Below are 26,811 nucleotides of genomic sequence, written 5' to 3'. Positions count from 1 at the left end.
GCTAACTTTTTATTTAATTTTAGTCCCAGAAAAGACTGGCGATATCAGACTGTAGTCTGGAGTTATCTCAGATTTTTGTTCTTTGTTTTTATTCTTGCTTGCCAGAGCAATGCTTAATATATGGAGAAAACCATGGGTGTATGAGCAAAATGGGTCCCTACAAAGTAATAGCTGTTTGATTTTTTTTTTTTTCTTTTTTACCAGGGTTTGAAATTCTAAAGCAGATGCTGTCTGAGGAGAGGGTAGTTCCTCACCTCCCACTGGCCAAAATCTGGGAATGGCAGGTTGGGGTAGCGTGCCGCCAGACCGGTCACCAGCGTTTGAAGGCTATCCACTTGCTCTTGAAGATCGTGCAATGCAGCGCCCAGAGGTAAGTGCCCTGTTCTACGTTGTATACTGGAAGGCAGGGTTGTATGCTGTTTTTTGTTGGTGGTGGTTTTTGTCAGTTTTTAATTTATTTTTTTTAATAAACCAAAACAGGAAAAAAAATAGTTTCCACTTGATTTTCTAGAAATTGATTATCTTTCTATTAGACGTCCTTCAGAATTAAGGTGAGGATGGAATCATAAACTGGTGAAAATGATGATCTGATTCGCTAATCAAGTAAATAACTTTTTAATGATTATTATAGTTGTACCATTGCAAAGCCTGTAATTGAGTTTCAGAAAGGATAGGTGTGCTAATGCATCAAGTATGCATGGCCTGGGTATTTCTGAAAATAGATGTTGTAAAAGATACTGAGTTTTTATAGTCTCGAAAAAATGTGCAGTTGCATTAACTCATTAGCACATCACAGCTGACACTTACCTCAGTTATGCCCTTTTGGTTTAGAGCAAACAAAACCAATAAAATGACAGCATCCTAATAGTTTACTTTGATAAAAAGAAGTCAGAAAGTGTATTTGCGTACAGTAATAAAAATGGACAATTACATAGAACCATTGCTTACCTCTTTGTGTACTCCAATCTGCATCAAAGTCTGAAAAACTGATTTTGCTTTTATTTGTCATTACAAATCTATGATATTTTCAAGTTTCTTTAGCTTTTTTTTTTTTTTTTTAATTAGAAAATGTCTGATTTGTCCTGTGGACAAAAAATTTAATTGGTAAAAGATCAAGTCTCCATTGTGCTTATATTTTATACTTTCCTTGTATTAATCTGATGACAGATTCTGATAGATTCTTTCCCCTCTACGTAACTGTATTTATCATCCTGTCTGTATAATTAGTGCCGTTTGAATTGGCTTGCTTTAACTCGGGAGTAGGAAGGAGGCAGGGCTGGAACTGTTTGTAAAGAATTGTATGTCTGCCCTAAACCAGGATGTCAGCTGCCCGGTGTTGCAGGTTGATATTGTACAATTTCAAGCAGCTGAGCTAGAGCATTAAGCAAAATGATACATGTAGTTATTTTGAAGTCCTCATTTCAGGAGGCTGCTCGATTTTAGAAGAGTCATTTAGATGTGTCCATGAATATAAGGTTTTCTTCACTTCACTGATTCAGAATGAAATTCATTGTGCTGAAACACCTGACTGAATTTGGATTTAAAATCGTTCTTGTGCTTCTCCCTTGCTTTATACATCTAACTGTCAGAAATGTATGTTTTTGTTCCCTTAAACTGGGGGGGGTTGTTTTGTTTTCTCCTACGAGTAGGCTTAAGATCATGGTTACTCACTATTTCATTTAAATGACCTCTTTTCAGGGACTGTGACCTCACCTTGTTGAAGCCACTCTGGCAGCTTTTCACCCATATGGAAAACAACTTGTGTCATGATGTGACCAAGCCTGGTATTCTCCTTCCTCTTCATCGTGCACTTGCAGAACTCTTTTTTGTTACAGAAAACAGAGTTACTGTAAGCAGTTCCTTTATTTACATCTCTCCTCTCCCCAGTGCTGGGAATGTTATGTAGTTCAGTGTCAAGCTAAATGCATTTTTCCTTTATCTTGGCAAAGTTCATCAGAGCTTTTGTATGCTTTAGAAATATGAGCAGCTTTCTCTTGTGGAGTCTGGTAGCAAATTCTAATTAAGGGGAATGTAGTTGCCTTATCCGTCATGGTCTGTAAGTAATAGTCATGACTCTTCCTTGTGCAATTAAGGCGTAGGCCATAAAGCCACTCTTAAATCAGCATTCCTCTCAGAATAAATAAATAATTTAAAGGCTTTTGAATGCAGTTCCCTTTGGGTTGATTTTGGACATTACATATGAACAGTCTGTAATTAACTGATTTCTATAATCACAAACTCTGTTCTAGTCCAGGAGTCTTGTGTGTAGTTCAGATGCATTTGGTTCTTAGGGACTGCTAGTGATCAGTATTTTAATGTTTGTTAGTAGGATGATATTTTTGGTAGAAGTGTTAGTGATCATTGAATGCTTTGTGGCTGCAGGAGCTTGGATCTCTACAGGAGTATTTGCTTGCCTTAAATACTGAAGATCATCTTCATCGCTGCACAGCACAGGTAATTACAAGATTGCACAACCCCAGAGATGTGTTTTTTGTAATATTTTTCTGGCAGATGGAAATAATGAACCATTTCTGATTGCCCATAGCATTTTATAAAATATGGGCTTTATTATACCGTGACAGGCCTCTGAAATTTGTCTGTGATGAACTGCACACAAATGCTTTTCTCCTTTAATAGTCAGATGATGTGGCACAAACTGACTGTTAGGAAACAACACTAACTCATTCTAATACAAGTAGTTTAATTGGGTTTATCTAATTTAATTGTTTTGACCTCTCAACTGCCAAAACATGGAAAGGGAGGTAGGGTAGGGGTGGTCTTTCAGCCACTGAAAATGCAGTTGCCTTGCTGAAACTGCGTGGATGTGTGACAACTAATGGAGTACCAGGAGGTAACCAGGTAGAGACAGGATGGTTATTTAATTATTTCTTTTAAATTCATACAAGAATTTCTTCACAGTTTTGAAATGGGAGAATATGTCACATGATTAGCTTTTTTTCTTCTCTCTTCTAGGCCCTGAAAAACATTGCTGCTATCAGCCTTGCCATTAACTATCCAAACAAATCAACAAGTTTCTGGAATGTTTAATACTGGCTCAGGCCGGAGTGCATGGGATAGAGTAGTTTGTCCATAGGAACCTTGGAACAAACATCTTAACTCCGTTCAGGAAAAGTTCCTTCAGCTTCAGTGTATGAGCACTCTGCAGCCTTCCTTCCTTCCACCTTGATGTAGAATTTGTAAAAGTAAAAGCGCACTTCAATGAAAAAGCACATCTTGAAGTAACTCACGCGTCGCCTACAGTTATGTATGCACATATTGTAGCATGTTAGAGTAAACAGAACAATTCTTTTTTTTTTTTTTTAAATTCAAAGAAAGTAAATGAAAGAAGGTAGCTGAAGTATGAGAATGGAAGGCCCCCCATTGGTATCATCTGCTCCCAAGGAAACGACTGAAACCTGAAAGCTTTGTAAAGATTACTGAACTTAGAACGATGCAGTCAGCAGCACCTATCATTGGAGTGAAACAGGCAAACCAGAATCTGGTGGGCTGATGCGGAAATGGTCCACGCTTGAATCCTGTCGTGTTTACTTTTGCCTTGAAGGCTACTACCCAGGGAGAAGAACTTTAATTACTGGTAAACTACAGGTTGTAGAACAAATTCCAGGTGATCACATAGCAGTTAAAGAATTCCAGCTTCAGAGCATCCATGTGCAAGAGGTTAATGTTTCTCCTGTTCTTTGATTCAATCAGCTGGATCATCTGTTCTTACCTTAATTTATCTCTGATGGTATTATTCTAAATAGTACATTATTCTAGGGCAGAGAGCAAAGGCAGGCCTCCATTCACTAAGCAGTGATGATATGAAGAACTGAGGAACTTGCATGTTTCTCAAAGATCATAGAAGAAATTATTCATGAGGGTTTTTTTCTTGTAATTATTTGGGTACTAGTGGCTTAAGGAGGTCCTTCTCAGCAATGGTGGGAACCTGGACTCCCAGCACTCAGGGCGGGGGTTAATGATCAATCCGGTCTTATCTTACACAGCAATAACTGCATTTCTCTTAATGAACGTGGAATGAATTGCAGACCTTCTATGTTGAAATAAATTGGCTTTCTTCCTTCTCAACTACACTGGTTATTCCCTTTCCAAAGAGTTATAAAGAACATAGAAGGATTTAGGGATAAATTTTGTATACTGTTATGCAGTACCTATAGCTGGTCTTGTCAACCGTCAATTCAGAGAACTTCCAGTGAGAATTATTTTCTTCTTCCCTTCCCCACTTCAACAATAAAATGCAAAAAAAGGCAACCAAAAACTTCAGTAGTGGAGTCTAGGTGACTGATTTAAGTTGGGTAAAGGCAGCGGCTCTGTGAGAAGGGAATATGCTTCTTGACCTTGCTTGGTGAAAAGGTAAGTGGTGCCTAAATAGCGCTGGGCCATGAGCACAGCAGCACCGCTTCTGTAGATGACCTCTGAATTGATGGTCTTAGCAGCTGGGTCTGGACTTACTTTAAGGGCGGTCCAGTCTCCCTCTGAGAGGGAATTGTGCAGTATGCATCCCCATTTCTTGGATGACCTCTAGGGCTGTAGTTAAAGATGTCTTGACTTCTTTCTGTTCAGCCAGGGGAGTGTAAAGTGAGTGCTGCTTCAGGGGATGAGGTTCAATCAGAATGTCATTATTCTGCCTGAAAGACTTAAAACTGAAGACCAAGCTGTGCTGAAGCCGTTACCTTCAGGAATGGAGTGGCCCTCTTAGCAAGTGAGAATGCCAGAATTCAGGAAAAACATACCATTTATCAATGACTGAAAGGATGCAGAGATACTGCTCTGAAGTGCCTCTCTGAGTATACTGCAACTGAAAGTCGAAGCCCTTCTTCCTTCCAGAAGGAGCTCGTGATGGGAAGGGAGTTATCAGAGTTGTGGCGTATGTTGAACGCATGGATCATTTTGTTCCCACATCTGAGTAATGTATTGGAGTTTGCAGTCTCACTGCAAGGGTGTCTGAGAGACCCATCCGTGAGAAACCAACTAGTTCACACTTCCTGAGAGCGTGAACAGATTCTGAGTTGCTACACCAAAATGAGATGTTATTATTAAGCCTGCTTTAGGGAGTCGCATCAATGGGACAGGTGAGCTTTTGAAATTGCTCTTCTTGAGCAGTAGGACTTCCTATTCACTGCCTCAGTGGGAATCCAGGACTAAGCAGTCAAGGATGTGCGACGGGCTGATTTGCTAGGGCATGTAGCATGCTGCTGAGATCTTCCTATGTTTTAGTCAAAAGAAGGCTTTTTTCTTGTTTTCACATCAGGGATGAAGACTGTAAATAAACCATTCATAGAACCTGTGACGGCTCTACCATACTCACAATTTTCAGTTGGACTGTCTTTTTGCTTTCTGTACGAAGACACACGAGGCTGCAAGGATGACACAGGAGTGGCCAGTGTTCCTTACTAGGCGCACCACCTACTTACTCTACCAGCAGTAACTGGCCTTGAGTCAGTCATCTTGCCCTGAAGGGACTGTCTAGAAACGTTGTCCACTAAATATTATTTCTACCCACTAGATGGAACTGAAGGACTGTGACCTGAGTTGACACTGAATCTGTTGCTGCCTTACAACTCAATCATTCATTACGGATTTTTAAGAGACAAGAAACACTTTTCTTTTTTTTTCCTGATAGTTTTAAAGAGGAAGAGAATACCAATAATGAATATTCATGATCAATCACATCTTGAAAATCCCCCAGCACTTCCAAGTTGGATGCAGGTGATGATGCTATTGAATAGTATAAAACTGGCTGGAAAACAGGTATGCTGAAAAAAAAAATGTGCCTAATATTAAAAATAAAATAGAATAAAATAGTTGTCCTGCCTGAATCACCTATGATGTGTTTAAGACAAACCACATTGTTCGTAATGATACCTTTGACTTGCTTTCATTAAACACTTTAAAAAGTTTTATAATTTCTTTTATTACGGGTTTACTACTTTGCAATTTTTATCAGTTGTTAAAATATATCAAACCTTTAGATTTATTCCAGTTCAGTTCAACATGTAAAAAGAAAGCTACAGATGTGGGTAAAATATGCAAATGAAGAGAAATATATTGTAAAAATTATATAAAAACAAAAAAGTAACAACACAGTGTCTGTTTTTTGTTTGCTTTCCTGCTCTGCTCTCCTCACTGAGTGTTAAATGTTTGAATTTGCAGTGAGATCCAAGGTTTTTCTTAGGAATCTTCATTTTTGGTGCCTATAAGTAGACCTGCTTATCCTCACCCAGTGGGAATACATCTGCCATTGCATCAAACTATGCAGGACACGTACAACTGGAGTCTTCTTTTAAATTCCAGCCCTGCTGTTTACATTCCAGTGGCCTTATCCTAAAAACAAAGTTTTGCCATGGATACCCCTGGGGTTCAGAGCCGGTGGTTGTTTGCCTTCAGGCCTGAAATGCAAATCTGGGGCCCCAGGTGTTGCCTCGTGCTAAGCTGAGATTTGTCTCCAGGACCTCTGTTCTAATAAGCAGTATTTATCAAGGGCTGGTGCCCACCTTGTCCCCTGGGCTTAGCTTCACAGCACCAGTGCCTTAGTTTTAGCTCGAGGGAGGTTGGTCAGGGAAGGGTAAGCGAGGAAGCCGACACCATTCTTGTATTTACCCAATGCCCCGAGTTGTTTCCACTGCTTCCACATGCTCTGAGAACGGTCTCGATGGGTGATTTCACTAAATACAAATAAATAACGGGTTGTGGAAGAGTGGGGACTTTGCTGAGAGCCAGGTCTGAGGTTTCAGGTGCTGTAAGCAAGGTTACGAGTGGAACAGATTCAGCTCCCTCTGCTGCTAAAATCAGCGGGGTCCCAGCCCCTGGAACGTAACAAAGCTCACAACCAAAAGAGCTGGGAGCTGTTGCTCAGATGCCCTGAATCAAAACCATTTTTCTCCCAAAAGCTCAACCTCGGGCTGTAAGCCAGTTTACAGGGGGAGATTTGTTAACCTGCCTTCAGGAGCCGGCCACGCTGTGCTTACACAGGAGCGAGCGATGCCGGGTCTCTGCTGAGGCAGCCACTGGCCCTTAGGTAAATAGGCTAATAGGGTAAAGCAGTGTAAGGCCATAAATAGGGCGCTTGGCACCCTCCTGCAGCCACCCCGGGGGCACCAGCTGGCCCCAGGGGTGCGTGGGGCCGCATCCAGCAGGAGCCGTGGGGCTCTGGGGGAAAGGAGCGTGACCCACCCCGGGGTTAGAGCCAAGAAGGCATTTCCCATCCGTGTGAATAAGGGAGATCTGCTGTGAATAGGAAAGGAGTTAAACAAGAGGTGAAGGAAATCAGATTAAAGCTCATTCTTTCCATGATGGTTGGGTCTGATTTATTTAGGTCCTTCTACCGAAGAAAGCACAAATAATGAAAAGCTGCCACCCAGCTCAAACCCAGGCTGCAGTGTTGTGCTGGGACTCATAAGCGAGTATGCAATCCAAAGAAGAATATACATTTAAAAACCAAAAAAATCGCCTTTCCTCTACCCAGAAACATCAATAAGCATTCCTGACAAAGAGATGGAAATCTTGCAGGGCTTTGTAGCAGCCCTGTGCATTTAGAGCTATGTTCCCTTTGGGTTCATGGGCTGAGAAGCACATTTAGATTTAGGATGCGCATGAAAAGAAGTGGAAAAAGGATTGAAATTCAAAATTCAAATTGAAATTAGACCTTGCTGCATTGCTCAGCGGCCCACTGGGTTCCCTGGGTGGTGTTGCGGGGCACACCAAAGGTGCAGGGCTCACGGCCCACCAGACCCCCAGGGCACGGCCAGGGCACCAGAACCCAGAACCGCTCTGCCCCTGCCCTCAGCAGCACCTTGCATGCAACAGCTCTCCTCTTCTGCCTCCAGGACTGTCACAGACCGGGTCTCTCCACCTCTGAGCTGGGCAGTTTGCTGGGGAGCTTCTCCTCTTGGTGTTTTGCTGGCAATTCGCATGAGTTTTTGCAATTGGTTTCTTGCTTCATTCCCTATAAATACTGCAGCTATGCAATATGTGAGCTTGCATTGCACAGACAAAGTCAGTTTTAGAACTAAAGAAATATGAAATTAAAGTGTCTGCAAATATACCTGCTCCTGCAGGCTTTTTTCCAGGGCTTTGGCACTTCCCAGGGCCCGAGGTTTAGGTGGCGGAGCCGTGCCGGGCTTCGGAGCAGCTCCGGGGGCTCAGCCAGGCGGCACTGCCGCAGGGTGGGGGCTGCACCGAAGCTTTCCCCTGGTTTCTGGAAGCAGCCCCGTGCTGCTCTCGGGTGCTGGTTGTTCTCCTCCAGGAGCTAACTTGGTGCTGCACAGCATGCCTTCTTGCTGTGCTGTCCCGAATATCTGCCCTGCAAAGGGCTTCTAGCTCTTTGCAATGAGTCATCACCATTAAGGAGCTGTTGTGGAGGTGCTGGGAGCACAAATTTCACCTCGCTGCCTTCTCGGGGCTGTGGCACTCACAGGTTTTGGCCACTTGGCCATGGAGCAGCTGGGGGAAGCAGCAGGAGGCCCCTCTGCACCCAAAGGAGCTGCTGCTCTGCTGCTGCTCTGCTCCTCTGGTGCTGGCACCACGTGTGTGGGCAAATCGAAACGGATGCAGAAGTGAGAGACAAGGTGGTGTGCTGGGCTTCGTGCCATGCTGGGAATTATTTTGGTTAAATGTGTTCCCCCTGTGTTTTCAGCCAGACCCGGTAAAACTTCCTCTGCCAGTGGGTTTAGCGGCGGTGGCTTGCTGTGCCGTTCCTGGCCCCGGGCTGCTGAGGTTCTGTTGGGGTTTCTGGGTGAAAGATCCCACGTCGGTGCCCGAGGAACCGCAGGAAATGCTTCCCCTTCTGACCTTATGCTTTCTAATCCATTCAAGCACCCCACAGAGGTTTTACTCTCTCCAAGCAGAAGTCTCAGCCCTGCGATGGGTGCACGAGGGGACTTCACCGTGTGTGTAAAGGTGGGCATTTAGAAGGGCTTCAATCCCTCGTAACACTTATTTTACACTGAATTAAGCAAGGAATCAAGGTGTAATCTTAAGCACACCTAGTTAAGCGATCAAAGGTAGACTTTAAATTGCTTCTGTTGCCCTGAAACCTGAGCAGAGCAGTTGATAGGAAGTTCACAGGCTGTAGGACCTGCTCTTGCATCCAGCCGGGGCCGCAAAGGCAGGAAAAAAAGGGATGAGTTCTCGAGCCAGGAGACCGCTAGTCTCATCGGCTTGCTTCAGACAAGTCGTGTCTGCGTTTCTTACCCTTCTCCTTTACATAAACCACCCACAGAAAGCTCATTAATCAAAAATGTCAATGGTTTCACAGCCGTCTTCCCACTCAGACCCTGGGTTTTACATCCCTGTGAGTGGCAGACTGGGCTTTTTTTTTTCTTCCTAACAATTGTAATTTTTCTTTCTTAAATGTTTTTGTTCCTTCTTACTGTGAGAGTTAATATTTAAAGAGAAGAGAGTGTTTCGTACCCTGTTGGTCAATTCAGGATACGCTGCTGGGTTTTAAACATGGCTTTGCCTCCAGTAACCACCCTTCTCGCCTTGCTTTGAAAAATGGCATTTTCCTCCACTTGTTTGCTGGGCCCAAAGTACATCACGATGAGTTTGAGCTTTGGCACCTCTCTTGCTAGAAGGGGACTCAGCATCCTCAACACTTTCCGAGGCCGTGCTCCTTGCTCGCCCTGAGGTTCCTGCATTTCCATCCCACCGGGGGAAGCCAACCTCCCGCAGGGGCAGGACCCGGGGACCCTAAAATAGCTGCTTCTTTACCATAACCTCACTGGGCAAAGCAAATCCCGCATGAATTTTGATCTGATGATGCTTAAGACTGCAGATGGGCTATAGCTTTGCTTTAATTAGATTTGCACAGCGCCCAGAGGGGCTGCCCATGGGTGAGGGGTTGGTGTCCAGGAGGTCTCCGCATGGTGGCACCGCCACCAACTGCCCAGCCTGGCCCCGGCGCATGGTGGCAGGAGGTAGAGACACTGCTCTGCTCCGTGCAGCAAGAACTGGTGCCAGAAGCACACAAGAAAGGTCCCTTCTGTTGCTTCTGGGTTCTCACCCACTTTCTATGTGGTGCTCAGCGCTCCTTTGTGCCCTTGGGGCAGAGCTTGCACGGGGTGCAGGAGCTGCCGGTGCTACCGCCGGCTGCTGCTGTCAGAGGGTTTCTTCTGCAAAAAAAAAAATAATTTAAAAAAATCACGTGTTTTCTTCCCAGCTTGTTCCTGCAAACACTCAGAGCTCCCGCCAGGCAGCCGAGCGCCGGGGCTCGCCGGCTGGGAACAGCCTGTCCCCGCGGGCCCGGGAAGCGCCTGTTCCCGGTGCGGCGACAGCGGCAGCATACGGCCCCACGGGGCTGCACGCCCCCGGAGCAGCTGCCGGCGGCGCCGGGAGCAAGGAGCATCCCCGGGATCTGTGGCATTTCGGTGCTGTAATCCCCCCCCGGTGTCACCGCTCGGATGGCTTCACCATCCATGTTTGATTTATTGGCTCCTGAGCAATGTCGTGGGGCAAAGTCTTGATTTCCCCCCTGAAAATGGGGGAAATTCCCCTCGCCTTGCCCCAGCTGCGCTGGTGGTTGCTGGGCTTGGGCCAGGTTTGTGTCCACCCCCCTTGGGATGTGGCTCCTGGGACACACAGGGCCTGAGGTTCAATGCCCCAAGAACCACCCCCCGGCTCTTGCCGCTTTCCTGCTGTGAGGATTTCGGGTGGTTGCCACTCTCCCCTCACCTCGCACCATTTCAGCGCAGCTGAAGGAGATGAGGGACACGCGGCGTTGCTGGCACGGCCCCAGGGGGACCAGCGTAAGGTGACTTCCAGCTCCTGATTTCCACCTCCCCTTTTGCACAAGGCCGTGTGGGGGCTGCTGGGGGAGGCAGCCTCCTGTGGGTGGGCTCCTCCTGCGCTTTGGGGACTGGCTCCCGCCACCTTTCTGTGGTCACCTACACAGCCTTTCCTACCAGCAACGAGCCACTGCCCTCCAGGCTGCCAGGGCCCAAGGGAGAAGCACCGCTGCTTGCTCATTTTCTCAAATATCCCCCCCCACCACCCCAAATTTTCTGGATTGCGAGGGCTGGGCTCCTCTCAGCCCCGCTCAAGCGGCGTCGAGAGCCTGTATGCGGAGTCACGCAGATGTCAGCGCTGATCTATGGCTTTAATTACGAGCCCGTCTTCGGGTAAGGCTCAGATAAGTCAAAACGGAGAATTGCGGCTCAGCCCCAGCCTGCGAGCGGCTCGGTTCATTATTCACGAGCCCTCGTCTGTGGCAAAGCTCGCCCCGAATGCGAATCTTCTTGTGCCGAGGACGCTGCAGCCCCAGAGGCTGGCTCCGTCCCCTGGCCCCGGGCACCGCCTCGCCCCGGTGTCAGTCACAGCTTCGCTTTGGGTGCTGCACCGGGGCTGTCAGAGCACCCAAAGGCCCCTCGGGAGCCTTTTGCCTCTCCTGCTAGGGGTGCCCGTGGCTGGAGCGGTGAGGGGGGGGCACGCAGCTCAGGCACCGAGCAGCACCCAGGCTCCGGAGACCTCAAAAAGCCGGCGAGCGCTCACCCCAGGTTACAACCACAAGTGGAGGAAGAGGAAGAGGAAGAGCAGCACCCAGGGGGACCCCAAATAACCCCTTCCCTGCCTGCTGCAGAGCCGGGACCCCACTGCAGCGATGAGAGAGCCCCCCCCTGCACAAATGCCCCATTTCCACGGACCACAGAGAAATGCCACAGGGGGATGCCGGGCGCAGCGGGTTGGCACCCAGCGCTCGCTCGCCCGGTGCTGCTTTTTTGGCTCCCCAGCCCTGCGTGGCCAGCTCGCGAGCCACTTTTAATCCATAAAGAAGGTCTTTTGTGCAGCCTTTTGTCAACAGGGCTGTCCCATTGCTATAGCTACGGCCCCTCCGGTGCCGGACACACCTGTTTGTTTTTCCAGCTCCTTTCTATTGCCGTCAGATTTCTCTGCCACCTAAATAAAAATAATGAGAAAAGCCCTGCCCTGGCCCTGCGCGGTGGCTCTCATGGCCCTTCCCGCCTAAGGAAACTCCCAGCTCCCCTGGGACTTGTTTTGTGCAGGCAAAACAGCCTGCTCGGCGAGCTGCCCTCTGCACAGCTCTCGTTATTTCTGGTTTTTGCCCTTAAAAGTGCTGCGCTCGTGGTGGCGCGGGGCTGAGGACGTCGTGGTTGCAGCGAGGTCCCTGGGCAGTCCAAGGTCCCCCTCAGAAAGGACAGAGGACAGTGGTGCAGGGACTGTGCAGCTGCACTGTGGGGTTTTCTCACAGAATGCTTTTTCTCCTCCTGCATGACTCCAAAACTGGTGCTTTGGGGATGTCAGCCCCAAGTTGCCCAGGATCTGCCCCAGCTCCTGGTTTCAGCGGCACTGTGCGCCTTTCCCACTGGGCACCTGGCCCTGTGCTGGCCCCGTGCTGGCCCCGTCACCATGAGCTTTCCCAGGGCTCGGCATCACCCTTTCGGAACATTAAAAATTCCCCCCCCAAACCCATCGTCCGTATACACGGCAGCTTCAGGCAAGGTCCTTGAAAGCACTTCCACGAGCCGCCAGCCTCTGCTTTCCTCGCTCCGCGCGCCACAGCTCGGCGAGGCTGAGTCAGGCTGAGTCACACCAGCGCTGAGATCGCACAGAAACCTCCGGAGCCGGCAGAGAAATCCACCCCCGGGCTCTGTCCTTCTAGCCGAGACCCAAAAGGATGCTAAAAAGGAGAGGGGAGAAGCTTCCGAGGGACACACAGCCCTAAGGTGTTGTGGTCCCACTGCCGGGCACGGTGCAGGATGCCAGGATTTGGCTGCACTTTTGCCAAAAAGGTGCGAGCTGGGAATGCAATAATTAAACCAAACCTCCTCCTTATTTCCCATGAATATTACTGCTATTTATTGTCCTGCTGCTTTGCTGCTTCTAAATATTTCATGCCCTTGAAATTGTATTTTTTGATGAACGTGGTGTGCGATGTGCACGGTGCGTGCGTAACCACTTGCAGAAATAAAAACCTTCCACGATCCTCATGAAACAACCCAGGCTTCACCACGCTGGTGAGGTCCTGCACCTCGTCCAGCCCCACGCCCAGCATCCATCCTGAGCCTCTGAGCAAGCTGGCCTGAAACTCTGGCTGCTTGGGACCTGCTGCCCGTGGGGACGTGCTCGGGGGCGCTGCACACCTGGAGCACAGCTGCACATCTGGGCAGCTGCCGCGGGCTGGACGGAGAGGTTTGGGGTGCACAACCCAGGCGGGAGGTGGGAACAGCTGGGAGATTTCAGCACTGCCCCAGCTCTCCTGCACACGATCAGCCCAAGCATCTCGGGTGAAAAAAATAACAAAACCCAGGCTTTTTGCAAGAAATCGGTCACACTCATTTTAATGTTTCTGTAAGCAGAGAAGGGTGAAGGGAGCGCGGTGAGCGAGCGGGCCGACGCGCCGTGCAGCCGCAGCTGCTGGCTTGCCCCGCAGCCCCATTTATCTTGTAGAAAAACATCCAGTTTTGATATTTAAGATTTCCAGTAATGGAAAATTCACAGCAGCCTCGGGGCCCGGGAGCCAAGAGCTAATTGGCGGAACTTGTTGAAAAAGCTTCCCTCGAGCTCTTTTCCACTGGAAAATCCAAAAGCTTTCTAAAACTGTTGATTTCTCATAAAAACTAAAGCAAAACACACTTGGGGGGAAAACAGGGGTGAGAAAAGGTCTTGACAATGTCGGAGCAGCCCGTGTCACTCTGTCAGGACAAATATTTACATTTTTTGTTGTAAAGTTACCCTTGTTTTGAAAACGTTTGTTTTATTTGCACTCCGTTACCACACTTTAAAAAAACCACAAGGAAAACAAAGTGATTTTGCAGAAATACAATGTTCTGGCCGAAGCAGAATGACTTTTTTTTTTTTTTTCCCTGTGAATTTTCCCTGGGAAAGTTGACATTTCGGGGCTTTTTCCAAAGCAGAAATCTCAGCGCAGTCTCCAGCCCCCATTTGCCCGGCTGTGTCTTGTAGGAATAATGGCAATTCTCGGGGGGTTAATGAAGGCTTTCAAAAGAGTTTAATCAATGCTCGGCGGCCGTCAGGCAGTTTCACTGCCGGTTTCTCCGGCCCGGAGCCATCTGTACCGCTTCCTCCCAGCGTGCTCAAACCCACCCAGAGCATATGCTGCTCATGGCTGGGTGGCATTTCGGTAATTCATTAAAATAGCTCACCAGCCATCAAGGAGGGAGCGCTGCAGGTAGGACCTGGAGAGCACGCAGGCATTGTTTAAATAGGAAATCTTTCCTGATGGCAAATCCGTGCCGAAAGCAGCGGGTTTTGGGAGCGCGTGTGCATCCCCCACGCAGGTGATGCGCCGTCCCGCCAGGTGTGGGAGTTGCAGCAATTATTTTCCTTGCCTGGGGGAGGATGGGAGCAATTTGGGGATTTGGGTAATTAGCCCAGTTGGGGCTCGGAACAGTTAATAATTTGGGTGAAATAGAGATATGAATGCCATGGTGACACAGGAAATGGCTCCGGTGTGATCTCGTCTCGGCAAAGTCTGAGTCCCAGCCTGGGGTCTTAGGCTGAGAGGTGGCTTCCCCCATCCTGACCCCGGCACGGGATGCAGCAAGGAGGGTGTGAGTGCTCTGCAGCCCCAAATTCATCCGTCCCAAGGCAGAGGCTCCCTCAGGCTCCTGCACACCCAACCTCCTCCCACCCAAAGATCTCTCCAGCTGTTACTGAAGCATGTTTCGATGCACACATGGCCCAAGACACTGGGGTTGGGATGGATCCTGCACAGGTAGGGGTAAGCTTTCTGCTGGAAAACTGCCTTTGGGGGTAAAATATGCCCTTGTGCTGGGTGGGGGAGAGCTGCTCAGAGCCTTCAGGTGTGGGTCTCTGGCTCAGGTGCCTGAATTAGGGCAAAGCCCTGCCCATTCAGCAGGGGTGGAGAAGGGGGATTCCTGCCTTTAAAAGCCCCTCACAGGGTCTGGATGCCTCCAGGGTGCATGGTGATGGGTCCAGTGCTGCCTTGTGTCACTGCTTCCAGGTCCCCTGGTGAGCTCCCATGTTGCACCCTCGGTCCTTATGCAGGTTTTGGGGATGCTGAGGGCCCTAAAAAGGGCCCTGGAGTCAAGGTGCAGCTGCACTCAGCACTGATCCCCCTGTGAGCCCCCGCTGCTGAGCTCCTGGGCAGGGGGGGCACTGTGGGACGCCCCCATATCCTGCACTAGCAGCATGAGCTGGGGACCAGCACCTGGGTAGGACACCCTCTCCAGCACCTGCTTTTGGGATGCTCAGGGGAAAAGGCCGACAGAGGGACCACCTGGGGGCTGTGCCCCCTCTGCCACCCCTGCTCCTGAGCTCTTCCTTCCTCCCGTCCTGCTCCGACGGCGATGCTTCCCCTCAGCGCCTGCCTCCTGTCCCAGCAGCTGTTTCGTAGCACCGGCTATTTTGACTGCTCGGTTAACTATTTATCCAGACGGAGCGGGGCTGCTGTCCTTCTCCTGGCAGGTTTTTTTCCATATACAAATCCCGTGCCGAAGCAGGGAGGATGAAGCCTGACCAGCTCTGAGCTGTCCCCAGCGCCCCGCAGGTCGCAGCCCTGCTCCTCCCGGTCCCTGCAGCTGCTGCAGAGCTCTTGTGGGGCTGTGCTGAGGGACTGGTGTGCCTTCATTTCCCTAGCACTTGATTTTAAGCAAATGCGAAGCCAAAGCACTTTGCAAGCCCCGTGTGGATCTTGATTGCTGCCGCTGGGGATGCCGTTTGCCCCGGGAAGGGGCAGGATGCGACCTGTGCGCGCTGACCTCGCTCCTGGGGCGCAGTCCTGCTGCACAGCTCCACTCCCAAGGAGGCTTTTTTTAGCCTGTTTCTGCTGCTGGATGCAGGCTTTGGGGGCAGAAGCTGCCTTTCCCCTGCAGCACAACCTCCGTGACCCTCCCCAGGGCCAAGAAATGGCTCTGCCGGAGCAGACCCCAGGGAGGGTTTTGCACCGTGCCATGCCCCCAGCCTGCCCCTTGGTGTCCAAGAATCCACCCTCCAGCGAAACGTGTGGCTTGCAGCCAGCGGGGCCAAGTCCGTGCCGGCACCTGAGCTTCACGCGGGCTGGGGCTCAGCAGCATTTGCATTGAAAATCCCGACTTTGAAATGCAAAAGGTGCCCAGCCCGGGTGCGGAGCACTGCAGCAGGGCGCTCAGAGCACGGCCTAGGGGGTTGTCCAGACAGCTCGTGTTTCCCTCAGCGCCCGAGGTTCGTGGCGTTTATTTCCCGTGAGTGGGGGCAGCCCCAGCTCGGGCAAGAGAGGGACCTGAATGGCAGAAAAAGGCACCGTGCCCAGGCGCTCCCCTTTGGCGGGGTTTCTTTGCTTTTTCTGCTCTTTTCCTCGCGGGGCCCTGCCGTTTCCGAGCACTTGTCGCTCCGTGCGCGAGAGGAAAGTTGGCAGCGCCTCGCGCTATTGTCACACGACTTATGAAACCCAAGGATTTCAGCCCCGTTTCCTACCCGCCGGCCTTATCGGGGCCCTGCATGCTCTTGGCACCTCCTCGTGCCCCGGGGCGGTTGCAGGGCGCAAAGCGCGCGGCGCGAAGTGCCGCTGCCCTTGTGCAAGGGGAGAGCGAAGCCGCTCTCAGCCCGCAGCCAGTGCTGGGACCGCAAGCTGCCTGCAGCGAGGCTGTGTCCCCAAGGGCAACGGGTGGCATCCCCGGCACCTGCCTGCGTAACCCCACGTCGCTGGGCTGTGAGGAAAGAGCCCGCGGGGTCAGGGTTTCCCCGCCCTGGAAGTGGATGCCAAACTCATTTGAGAATTACAGAGCTGGTGGTGCTCTTTGATGGGGGTTGCTTTTCCTCTTGTTTTTTTTTTTTTTTTTCCTCCCATTAATCTGGAGAGGAAGATGCCAGCAGAGGCTCCAGGTGTTTTTCCAAAAGCTTTTTTTTTTTTTTTTTTTTGTATCTGTTGGCTTCTGCTGAGTGCTGGCAGGGCAGATAGAGGGCAAAGAAGTGACGGAGCCGGCAGGCACAGGGTTGTGCCGTGTGGTGAACTGCTGCCGCAGGCCCTGCCTGATCCTCCCCCAGCTGCTCATGGGTTTTAGGGATCATTTCCATTGCTTTGCAAAGCATCTGAAAAATGCAAACCCACTCTATAGCCCTGACTATGGAGTGTGCGTTGGCCTTGGTGCATCCCTGGGAACACGGGGCTGTCCCCAAACAGGGCTGTGCACCCTGCGTGTGGGTATTTCCGCAGAGATAAGTGCCTCCTGCACAACTTATTTAGCAAATCCCGTGCTATTTCTGTCCGTGAGCTGCCAGCCAAGGCTTGCTGAGCGGCTTGTGCGCTTCTCTCGCTCACGGCTGCTTGCAGACACTGCCACCACCCTGTCCCGGGTGGCCGTGAGGTCCCTGGAGGGACCCACGCCAGGGCACACACATCCTATTCCCTCCCAAAATATGTGGTGCTGTCCCTCTGCAGGACCCGCAGTGCCCCAGGAGCCTGGGAGGAGGCCGACGTCTCCTCTGCCTTTCTCGGGGCTGCCTCAGGGCACTCGGCATCGTCGGATGAGCAGCAAGGACGTGTCCCCGCTGATTTACACGATACACCAGCGAGATAAAGTCAACAATATTTATCTTCGGTCTGCATCACGACGCCCATGCTGTGCACGGCGGGGGCACGCTGCTGCCCTGCAGTGCTGCCCCGAAATACCCAGCGTCTGCCCCAGCTGGGGACCGGTATCACGCCCAAAATACCCAGCCCCAGCCTGTGGTGTCCGTGCGTGCACGGAGCAGTGGCACGAGGGTGCTGGGCTTCCTCGGGGCCTCCTGGGCGTGGAGATAAGCCCGGGGCAGGAAGCTGCTGGGGCTGTGCTGGTGCAGAGCGTGGTGCAGAGCGTGGCGCAGCTCCTGCTCGGCTCCCCAGCGGGGCCAGGCAGCACCCTGGGACCTCCGCAGTGGGGTGGGGACAGTGGGGACGTCCCCAGGGCTTGGTGTGCCGTGTGGGTACGGCGTGACTGGGGGGGTGCTGGAGGAGGCAGGGGGAAGGGATGGGCTGCAAGGACACCTCCGTGTGCTCAGCGTCACCACCGATGGCCAGTTTTGGGAGGGGGAGACTTACAGGCTGGAGAAAGCTGCTCCATCTACCAGCAAGCTGCTGCAGAGAGCCCTTGGCTGGGACGTGGTGTCCCGTGTCACTGCCGTGACATCTGGGGGACAAGAATTGCTCCCTGCTGGCGTGGCCACCTCCGGCAGGGGACAGGCTTTGGAGGAGCAAGCGGTCCTTACGGCCCGGCTGTGCCTCCAGCTGCAGCACAGCTTGCAGAACAGCAGCTCTCATTAACATCCCTGATATTGATGCAAAGCCTGCTTATTATTATTTATTATTTTCTTTTCCTAAAGGGCTCTGGCGCACAGAAAGAAAATAATTCTAATGCTGATGGGAGTAATAAAGCAGGGCGTGCAGGGGGCTGAGCACCAGCTAGCCCCGCACCACGGCAGCGGAGCATCCTCGCTTTATTCCTACCGAGGAGGGACAACGGGAGAGAGCCAGGGGCCAGCTCAGCATGGCCAGCACTGGCCCTGCTGCTCCCAGGCTCAGCCGGGTGCTGCGGTGCTGGGAGGAGAGGGATCAGGCTAACGCAGTCACTCGCAGATCGTTTAGGGGGTTTATTTCTTTATTGGTGATTAATGGCCGTGTTTCGTTTCTAATGGAAGGAAATAGGGAGGAAATGGTTTCTCGTGTTCATTTATCAGGGGTTTGTTTAAACGGTGCTGGAAATAGGTCAGGATTGTGTACTTTCGAGAAGAAAAAGCCGGTGGGGCTGGGGCTGGATGTCAGATATTTGGACTCTTTCCCTGCACGAGGCCGGCCCCGCCACTCCCCGCCCGGCACCGTGCAGTCCTGCTGCCTGTGGCAGGAGTGAAGCGGTCCCCAAACTGGCCTCTCGCTGTTGTTCCCCGGCTGTGTAAAGGGATCTGCTGTTAATTAGGTGGGAATTAATTGTTTTACACCTGCCCCAGCCCTGCAGTGGGGAGCGCAGAAGAGGGGGCATCGCCTCCAGGAGATGCGCCCCATCCAAGTGCTTTTGGGGCCAGTGCTCGCTGGGCGCTGCTTTTCCTGCTGAATTTAAAACAAATCCCACTTCTGAATAAGTGATGGTGTTACCCCCAAACCCTCCTGTCACATGGGGGCTTGGAAGAGTCTCCAAAAACTCTCCAACCCCCTCTGGGAGCCTGCATGGGTGCTTTAGGTGCTGGAGCACTTAAAGCATGGAGCGTGGTGAGCCTCGTGGTACCCAAACACCCCCAAACTCCGGTCCTGTGGGTGCCAGCACCCAGCTCTGTGCTTTGTGGGGTCGGGGGGAATCCACTGCTCGTAGCTACTAAAAAGCAATGCTCCAGCCAGCTACTTTTGTCTGCTTTTGGATTATGGGGGGAATCCAAGGCTTTTTGCAGCGCAGGAGCTACCAACACCTGAGAGCCCAGCTGCCTAAAAATGGATTCACACCCTGGATAAGAAAAGTTACTCATCTCCCTCTTCATCTGGAACAACATCATTCCTCGTGGCCGTCCTTCCCCGAGCATCACCACCCGCTCTCAGGCTGGCCAGGCAGCCAGAGCCCGAAAATCCTAGCAACAATGACATTGTTTGCTATATTTGCATCCCTTAGGGCTGCGCGGCAGCGATGACACACCGCCGAGCTGGCAGCGGGTCTGCTATTGATGCCATCTGCAGAGAGCCTCCTACTCACCCCGTTAAAATTACATTCCCCAAGCAGGTTGCCTCACAGAGAATTGGGGTGCAGGGGGCTCGGGGTGGGGACCCCGGGGTAGCCCCAGATTCCCCCGGGGCTCTCTGCCATCGCGTCTCGTCCCTTCCTCGGCGAGCGCCCAGAGGCACGCTGTGTGCTCAGACGCCTCCCAGACATCGCACTCTTCCCCTTAGCAGTTTCCAGCAGTAAATGTTCCTCTGATGTTATTTTTTTCATCCTTTTCTGGCTTTATCGCGGGCTTCTGATGTGGAGAAGAGGGGCTCAGCTCCTCTTGGTCTTCGGGGATGAGAGCTGGGCAGCTCAGGAGCTCCCTTAGGGTTTGTGCATCTTTGGATGCCTGCATTTGAAAAGTAAATTTGGCTCTTTTGTATTTTACTTTAAGTGCTCTTAGGGACTTTTGTGGTCGTGAAATTCAGGTTGAGAGGACAGCGAGAGCTTCTGGCCTCGCAGGTCAGTAGGAAAGCTTGACGACAGGCAGGAGGCATTTTGCAGCTGGGAATGTGGACAGGAACCACTATGGGCTTTGCTTTTGTGTTTTGGGGTTGAGCAATGTCACCTGCTGTGTTCAGCACCCCCCTGGAATACCCAACCCTGGGGGAACAGCCTCCCGAGGGGGCGATGCCTCCCGAGCCCAGCTGGCCTCTCTTGCGGAGGCCGAGGAGGGGGAGCCCCGGGGCTGCGTCCCACCAGCAAGGTGCAGGAGCTCTGCTCCTGGTGGGGCAGTCCATGCCACCCAGAATGTGAGTCTGGGCCTACAGAAGTTAAGGTTTTGGGGTTTTTAATCTTAAAAGCTGGATTCTATTTTTTCCTTCAGTGCTGGATTCTGAAGGTATGGATCCTGGGGTTTGCATTTAGAGAACATTTGCTGCATGGCTACAGCCAGGAATTTGGGATGTAAAAAGAGTGCAAAAGCCAAGGGTGTGGAGGGAGGCTTCCAGGACAGGTTGGGACCAAATGGCACCAAATGCCCGTGCTGAGCTCAGCACCCCCAGCCTCCCCGTCACCCCTGGGGCACCGTGATGACCTCTCATTTTTGGGGTCCAACACAAGCAGAGGCCCCTCCGGCACAGGAGAGCGCTTTCTTGGTGGTGGGCACCTGGGAGCCTGTTTTAACTGGCAGAAGCTGAGTGCCCACGAGTGCTGGGCCTGATTCTCACTGCCGTGTGTACAACAGGGCACATTTCTGCCCTTACAGCCAGGGCAGGAGCCATGAGAAGCCTCCGCGGCCGTGCCAGGACCAAGTCACCCTGGCTTAGGAGGACAAGGAGCCATGAGGGGGGAATGAAACAGTCGGTCATGCTTAAAAGGAACTGAAATCGGCCCCATGGCTTTATTAGGATGGGATGTGGAGGTTCCTTTCAGTAAGGCCCCAACAGCTCCACGAGAGGTTTGGGTCTGTGCAGAGCCCTGCCCTAGGGATGGTGAGCACCAGGCTGTGATGCTGCCAGTGGACACCTGCACTCCTCCTGGGTTTGGGATCTGTCCCATGGGCAGGACCGGCACAAGTTCAGCAGAAATCAGGTCTGTGTTACAGAAAGCTGGCTGGTGCCCCAGAGCTCTGCTGCAGTCCCTGGGACCAGGCTCCGGGCGTTGGGCAACAGCAGTGCCATTTCTCAGGATTTCCTGGTCATCTGGGGAACACGTTCCCCAAGCCTAGCTGTGCAAAGCCGTGAGCTGCCCAGGGTTGGTTTTTGGGGCATCATCTTTATTTTCCACCTCCTTCTCCCCTGGCTGCTGGGGGAAGCGCAGACACAGCCTGGACCCACTTACCCAGAGCTCCCTCTGCCCCTGCCTTGGAGGGGTGCTGGGGCGATGACTGGAAACACCACTGCTTCCTCCAGCTGGAAACGGAGAGGCCAAAAATGGTGTAAAAAAGCTTCCCATCCGCAGCCTGCCATGTGCGGAGCCCTGGCAGCGCGGGGCAGCATCCAAAGCGACGCCAACTGAGCAGTCGCGCGTGTGCCGCCTCTGCGGAGCCCAGATCTGTCCCTATAACCCTATACAGCTAACGATATATATTTGCTTGCTGATCAACAGAAGTTGTGGGGTTTTTTTTTTTCCTTTTTTTTTTTTTCTTTTTTTCCAGGGAAAATGATTGTGGAAAGCAACAGCAGCCCGTGAAGTATTTGGCAAACAGCTCCTTTTGTGTTGCGCGTAGGTAGCTCTGGCTGTATCTGTGAGCTATATATAGATAAATACATATATATCTCCCTCCATGTAATGTTTCCACTTTTTTTTTTGCAGACTACCTGCAAAACACAGACACTATCACAAGCCGTAAATGCAGGAATCATACCGCTGACTGACAGGCAGTTCTGTAAAGCTTTTTGGTACAAAACTTTGTGTTTTCCAGGGAAAAACGATGGGTCCTGTCTGTCCCACCTGGCAGGAGGGGATGTGACCCCTGCATTTTGGGGTATTGCTGCACTAAGAGGAAGGTCCTGGGGTTGTAGATGCATGCTGGTAATGCGGGATGGATTTTTTCAGGAGGTATTTGGGGAATTCTAGGAAGCACAAAGCATGGAGAGAAACTTGCTGGGAGAAGGGGGCAGGTATCAGAGGGGCGTGGGGTCGCTTTGGCTCCTACTCTCAGAATGAAAAATAAGGCAAAAACTTCAGGAAAGGGAGCTACACCAAACACAACTTTTAATTTTTACTATGTTGGATCCCTACCCTTCCTAAACAGAGCTTAATCTGTGTGCCTTGATTATGAAAAATTCCCACTCATTCATTTAGGAAGGGTTGGAACAAGATCCTTGGACTGCTGGGAAAAAAAATCTGCTGCTGTTTTTTTACTTCCACCTGCAGTGCCTGCTCCCACCAGCCCCACCCGAAACCAAACCAAACCCTTTTACCCCTGGGTGCATTTTCTGCTCAGAAGGCAGCGGCAGAGCCCTGGCCGTGCTCTCTTGACTCGTGCACTCCGTCAGCACCCAGCCTGCCCCCTCCACCCCGAAGTTGCACCGAAGCGTGCTTTGCCCAAGTCGCCTTTTTTTTTCTTCTTTTTTTATTTTTTTTCTCATGGGCTTCCCTGCCTCGGCACGGAGGTTTATCTGGTTTCCCTTTGTTCAGCGCGCACGAAAGAGAAAGAGGAAGGAAACCCGCCATCGCCTGGCCTGATGCGGGGTTAAAAATAGCAGCGCGGGCTCGGCCGGGGTTCCCGTGCTCGTGAAAGGTCACTTGTCCCGGCCCCGTGGTGCAAACAGGGTGCCGGGCTCCTGGCAGATCGCATCTCCCCTCTGTGCCTGTTTTCCTTGCGAGCCCTCAAAGCCAAAGCAGCTCCAGCAAACCGCCTGGTGCAGCACGGTGGGCGACGGTGGCCGTCCTGCCACCAAAAGGGTCACTCTGCGCTTGGGTGGCTGCTCATCCCCCAGTTGCTGAGGGCACGGCACGTCATCCATCCGTGGGATCCCGGATGGTTTTTGGTGCGTGGTTTTTGGTCCCACTCGCTTGGAGAGAGGGCAGCAGGAGCAGCAGGAAGCAGGAGGCAGCCCTTACCCACCCTCCGCACATCACATCTCCACGGAGAGCCCAAATTTCTCACGCAACCCAAAACTGGGAAATTTTCCCTGGAGGGGGATGCGGACGGAAAGTGTGGGACAGCGAGGGGGGTGCGGGAACCTCCTCGTGCAGCAGCCCCGCAGGGCTCGCCGCCACCTTGGAGCCTCCTCTGTGTTGTTTGCTTCTGCTGCTTCCTAAACTCCAGCAAAACCGCTGGGAATGGCACGCCAGAAAGGCAGGTTTGGTTTTTGTTTGTTGTTTTTTTTTTCCAGGAGGTATTTTACAGAAGAGAATAAAAGCATTAGAGCGTCAGGACGAGTGTCACGGTGCTCCCCCTCAATGGATATTAATGGGTTTTCCTACCTTTGAGAGAGATCGGAATACGGTGTAGAAAAAAAACAATAATTATTGCCCAATATAGGTCAGGAGTCATAAACAGACACTCCTAAGTGAAGTGCTGCTGCTGGGTTCAGAGCAAATGCCAGGAAATTCGGTCACGACACGGGATCCTCGCTCCAAGCCAGCCCTGGGGAGCTTCCCACTGGGAAACAGCCTCCAGGCTCGGCTGGGTGCTCCAGATCCGCCCCGATCAGGGCGGAGGAAAACCCCACTTTCAGCTTAATTACAGAAAAAAGCACGTGGTTTACAGCTGGAGAATCCTGCCCTGCCCCATCCAATTTATTATCCAAGAAGCCAAATTTATTATCCAAGATAATAATTTATTATATCATATCATATATTTATTTATATCCAATTTATTATCCAAGAAGCCAAATCCCAATGATACCCACGCTCCTACGACCCCTTGAATTGCACGTGTCGGCAGCACGGGATGCAGTTATACATCTCTAGCAAGGATGGAAATACCTGAGCTGCAGCCCTGGGCATGGCCAAGGTGAGGGCTGATGCCATTTTTGAGTGTATTTCAGTGGTTTTGGGGATCCATCCCCCGGGAGCAGAACCCGGCCCGCAGCTGCTGGGAGTCCTGGCTGGGGGATTAAAAAGAACACCCAAAGCCTGGCTCCGAAAGGTCGGCCGGCGTGTAACATTTAGAAGAGCCTCAAACTGTTATTTCAAGGTGGTTTTTATTTTTTTTTTCTCCATAGGAAAAGCAAATATCAAAGTTGCTGTGGAAAAAAAAAAAAAGCCATTCCTAGCCTTCCCCTGCGGACAGGGGCTCGTGGCACGGGGAGAGGGGACATGGCGGGCTGGGAGCGGGGTGGGATACGTGGCCCCGTCACCTCCCGTTATGAAATAATGGCACTTGGTGGGATGGGGCTGCGGCCCCTCGGGTGTGATGCTGCAGAAGTGACACGGGTGAAGTATGGCCCATGCCATCCCTGTCCTTCAGCCCCGCTGCCAGCCCCCTGCCTCCAAAGCCCTTAGCTTGGCACCGGCTGCTACCGGCCTTGCCAGAAAACCTCGTTTTTTCCCCCACTTTTTGCGAGCAGAGCGGGGATAAAAGCGGACTCTCCCACAGATTGCAAAAATCCCCGCAGCATCCGATGGGATTGGGAGCCGGCTCCAGCACTGCAAATCCCAGGGTTTTGGTAGAGTTCCTCCTGGTTTCCCTTTGTAGAACCAGGAGGAAAATCAAAACCATGGGCAGGTTTCCAGGCCCTCGGTGACCGTCGGTGCCCTGGTGCCGCAGCCAGGGCTGTGAAAGGGCTTCAGGAGATTGGGGGTGTTAAAATCATGCTGTTCATTTGTTTTTTTTTAATGACCCCATTAAGCTTTTCTAACTCCAAAACTTACTACTGGGAGGAAGCCAGGACAAATAAGGTTTGCCTTTTGTTTTGAAGGTGGCGAGACGTGGGGCTGATGTGCTGCAGGGAGGAATCCCGAACCAGTGGGCTCCCTACTCCATGGTCTTGCTCAAGCACCCCTGAGCCCTTCCTTGGCCACCTTGAGGCTGTTTTCACTCCAGACCAGTTTCCCTCATTGCTCATTATTGGACTAATTTACTGCTCCAAGCTGCTAATAATTCTCACGAATTGCTTAATTACAGGTGGGGTCAATGGTGCTGCCGTTCACCAGGGCTGCCAGCTGGTTCCCCGCGTAAATCTATTTTTGTTTGCTTGCAACTTGGTGAAACTTTAACCTTTGGGGCCCGGACATCGCCTTCCTGCTGGCTTCCAGCACCAGGACTGGCAGCAGCTGGTGAAACTGGAAGGAGCCCGGAGCCCCAGCACGGTCTGGGTGCTGTGCCCAGCAGATCCGCGATGCTCTCCAGCCCCAGGGGCTGCCAAGATGAGGGTTTTGGAGGGATCCTCTGGCGGTACCAAACAAAATGCAGCAGGCATGGAAAGCGCAAGGAGCTCCAAGGGCACGTGCTAGTGGAAAACACGGGGCTTGTGTCCACGCCTTGGCTGGTAAATCCCACGGGGCAGGCGCTGGGGCCGGGGGACGCTGGGGAAGGGAGCGGGGGACTCCTGTTTGCTCCCACACGGCCCCGGGGGGCTCTGCCTCTCCGCACCCCTGCTGAGCCCCCAGCACCAAGCCAGGCCTTGGCAGGTGCAGGGAAGGTGATGCTGGTCCCTGACGCCGTGGTGTGGGGGCATCCCTGAATCGCGGCCAGGAGGACATCGGGATCTCCCCTTCCCAAAAACTGTGCCCTGGAGCAGCGGGATGAGGTGGGGGGAGCCCCTTGCCGTGCTCTATTTATTGGCACCCCCAGGGGAGGGGAGAGCACGGCAAGGGCAGGGCATCGCCCGCAGGCCCCAGCAAGCAGCACGGAGAAAAAAAAACACCCAAACACTACTTTCTCCCCCAAACGAGAGGCAGGCGACCGCTTGAAGCCAGGCCAGGCCGCAGGGCTCGGAGCCGCGTTTCCTGCAGCAGGGCCGCAGGGGGGGGCCCGGCCGCGGCTCGCAGCCCTGCACCTCCCACCCCGCCGGAAAACTTAATTTAGCGGGCTGAGAAACGCGAAGCCACGCTTCCTCCAGGACCTCCATGCCGGTGGGATCGGCGAAAGGCTTTCCATAAATAAACGCACCGATAAATAAATAAACCGGAGCTCCTCCCGGCGCTGCGCGCCGCCACTTCCTCCTGCTCGCAGCCCGCGGGCCCAGCACCGGCTGGGGTTGTGTGGGGCTGGCGTTGTGTGGGGCTCGGCTCTGTCACCCGCCGGCTCCTGTTCCCACCAGCCTCCGCCTGTGGAGGCCGTGGGGTGAGGTCTGGACGTACCTGGAGGCCGGGGGAGGCTGCTGGAAGCCCACCTTGGCCGGGGCACGGGGACACCGCAGGAGCACAGGGTTTGGGCCACCACAGGCGTGGGCTGGCCGCTGTCCTCGGCTGGTTGTACCCAGGGGGTTGGGGCAGCCTCGTGTTTGTAGGCGAGGGGAAACTTGTCCTGTGCACATGGAGGGCTGCTGAAGGGATGTTTGGGTGCCAGAAAGTGACTTCGGGTGCCAGGAAGCGACATTTGGGTGCCAGAAAGTGACATTTGGGTGCAAGAAAGTGATGTTTGGCTGCCAGAAACTGACATTTGGCTACTAGAAACTGACATTTGGCTACTAGAAGCTGATGTCTGGCTACTAGAAACTGACGTTTGGCTGCTAGAAACTGATGTCTGGCTATTAGAACCTGACCTTTGGCTACTGGAAGCTGACGTTTGGCTGCCAGAAACTGATAGTTGGCTACT

At 52.1% G+C, this 26,811-nt stretch overlaps 1 protein-coding gene and 1 long non-coding RNA gene across 3 annotated transcripts in view; both read left to right on the top strand.

The window, feature by feature from the left end:
* Positions 1-5,820, top strand: part of ZZEF1 (zinc finger ZZ-type and EF-hand domain containing 1) — a 59,562-nt gene extending 53,742 nt beyond the window's left edge. For both annotated transcript variants that reach the window (XM_080562871.1, XM_080562870.1), the window contains exons 52-55: positions 205-370; positions 1,699-1,849; positions 2,383-2,454; positions 2,974-5,820. In XM_080562871.1, the coding sequence (XP_080418997.1) occupies positions 205-370; positions 1,699-1,849; positions 2,383-2,454; positions 2,974-3,048 (464 nt within the window). In that variant the 3' untranslated portion in view covers positions 3,049-5,820. The remainder of the gene's footprint in view (positions 1-204; positions 371-1,698; positions 1,850-2,382; positions 2,455-2,973) is intronic.
* A 3,915-nt stretch (positions 5,821-9,735) lies between these two features.
* On the top strand, positions 9,736-25,311 carry LOC308180706. The gene is made up of 4 exons (XR_013941142.1): positions 9,736-14,967; positions 21,754-21,821; positions 21,912-24,063; positions 25,177-25,311. It is a non-coding gene; the product is annotated as an uncharacterized lncRNA (long non-coding RNA).
* The last annotated feature ends 1,500 nt before the right edge of the window (positions 25,312-26,811 follow it).

This window comes from Anser brachyrhynchus (assembly GCF_964034855.1).
Source record: "Anser brachyrhynchus genome assembly, chromosome: 20".
NCBI classification, from domain to species: Eukaryota; Metazoa; Chordata; class Aves; order Anseriformes; family Anatidae; genus Anser; species Anser brachyrhynchus.
Note: the sequence above shows the minus strand (reverse complement) of the source record. Positions and strands in the feature narration are given on the sequence as shown.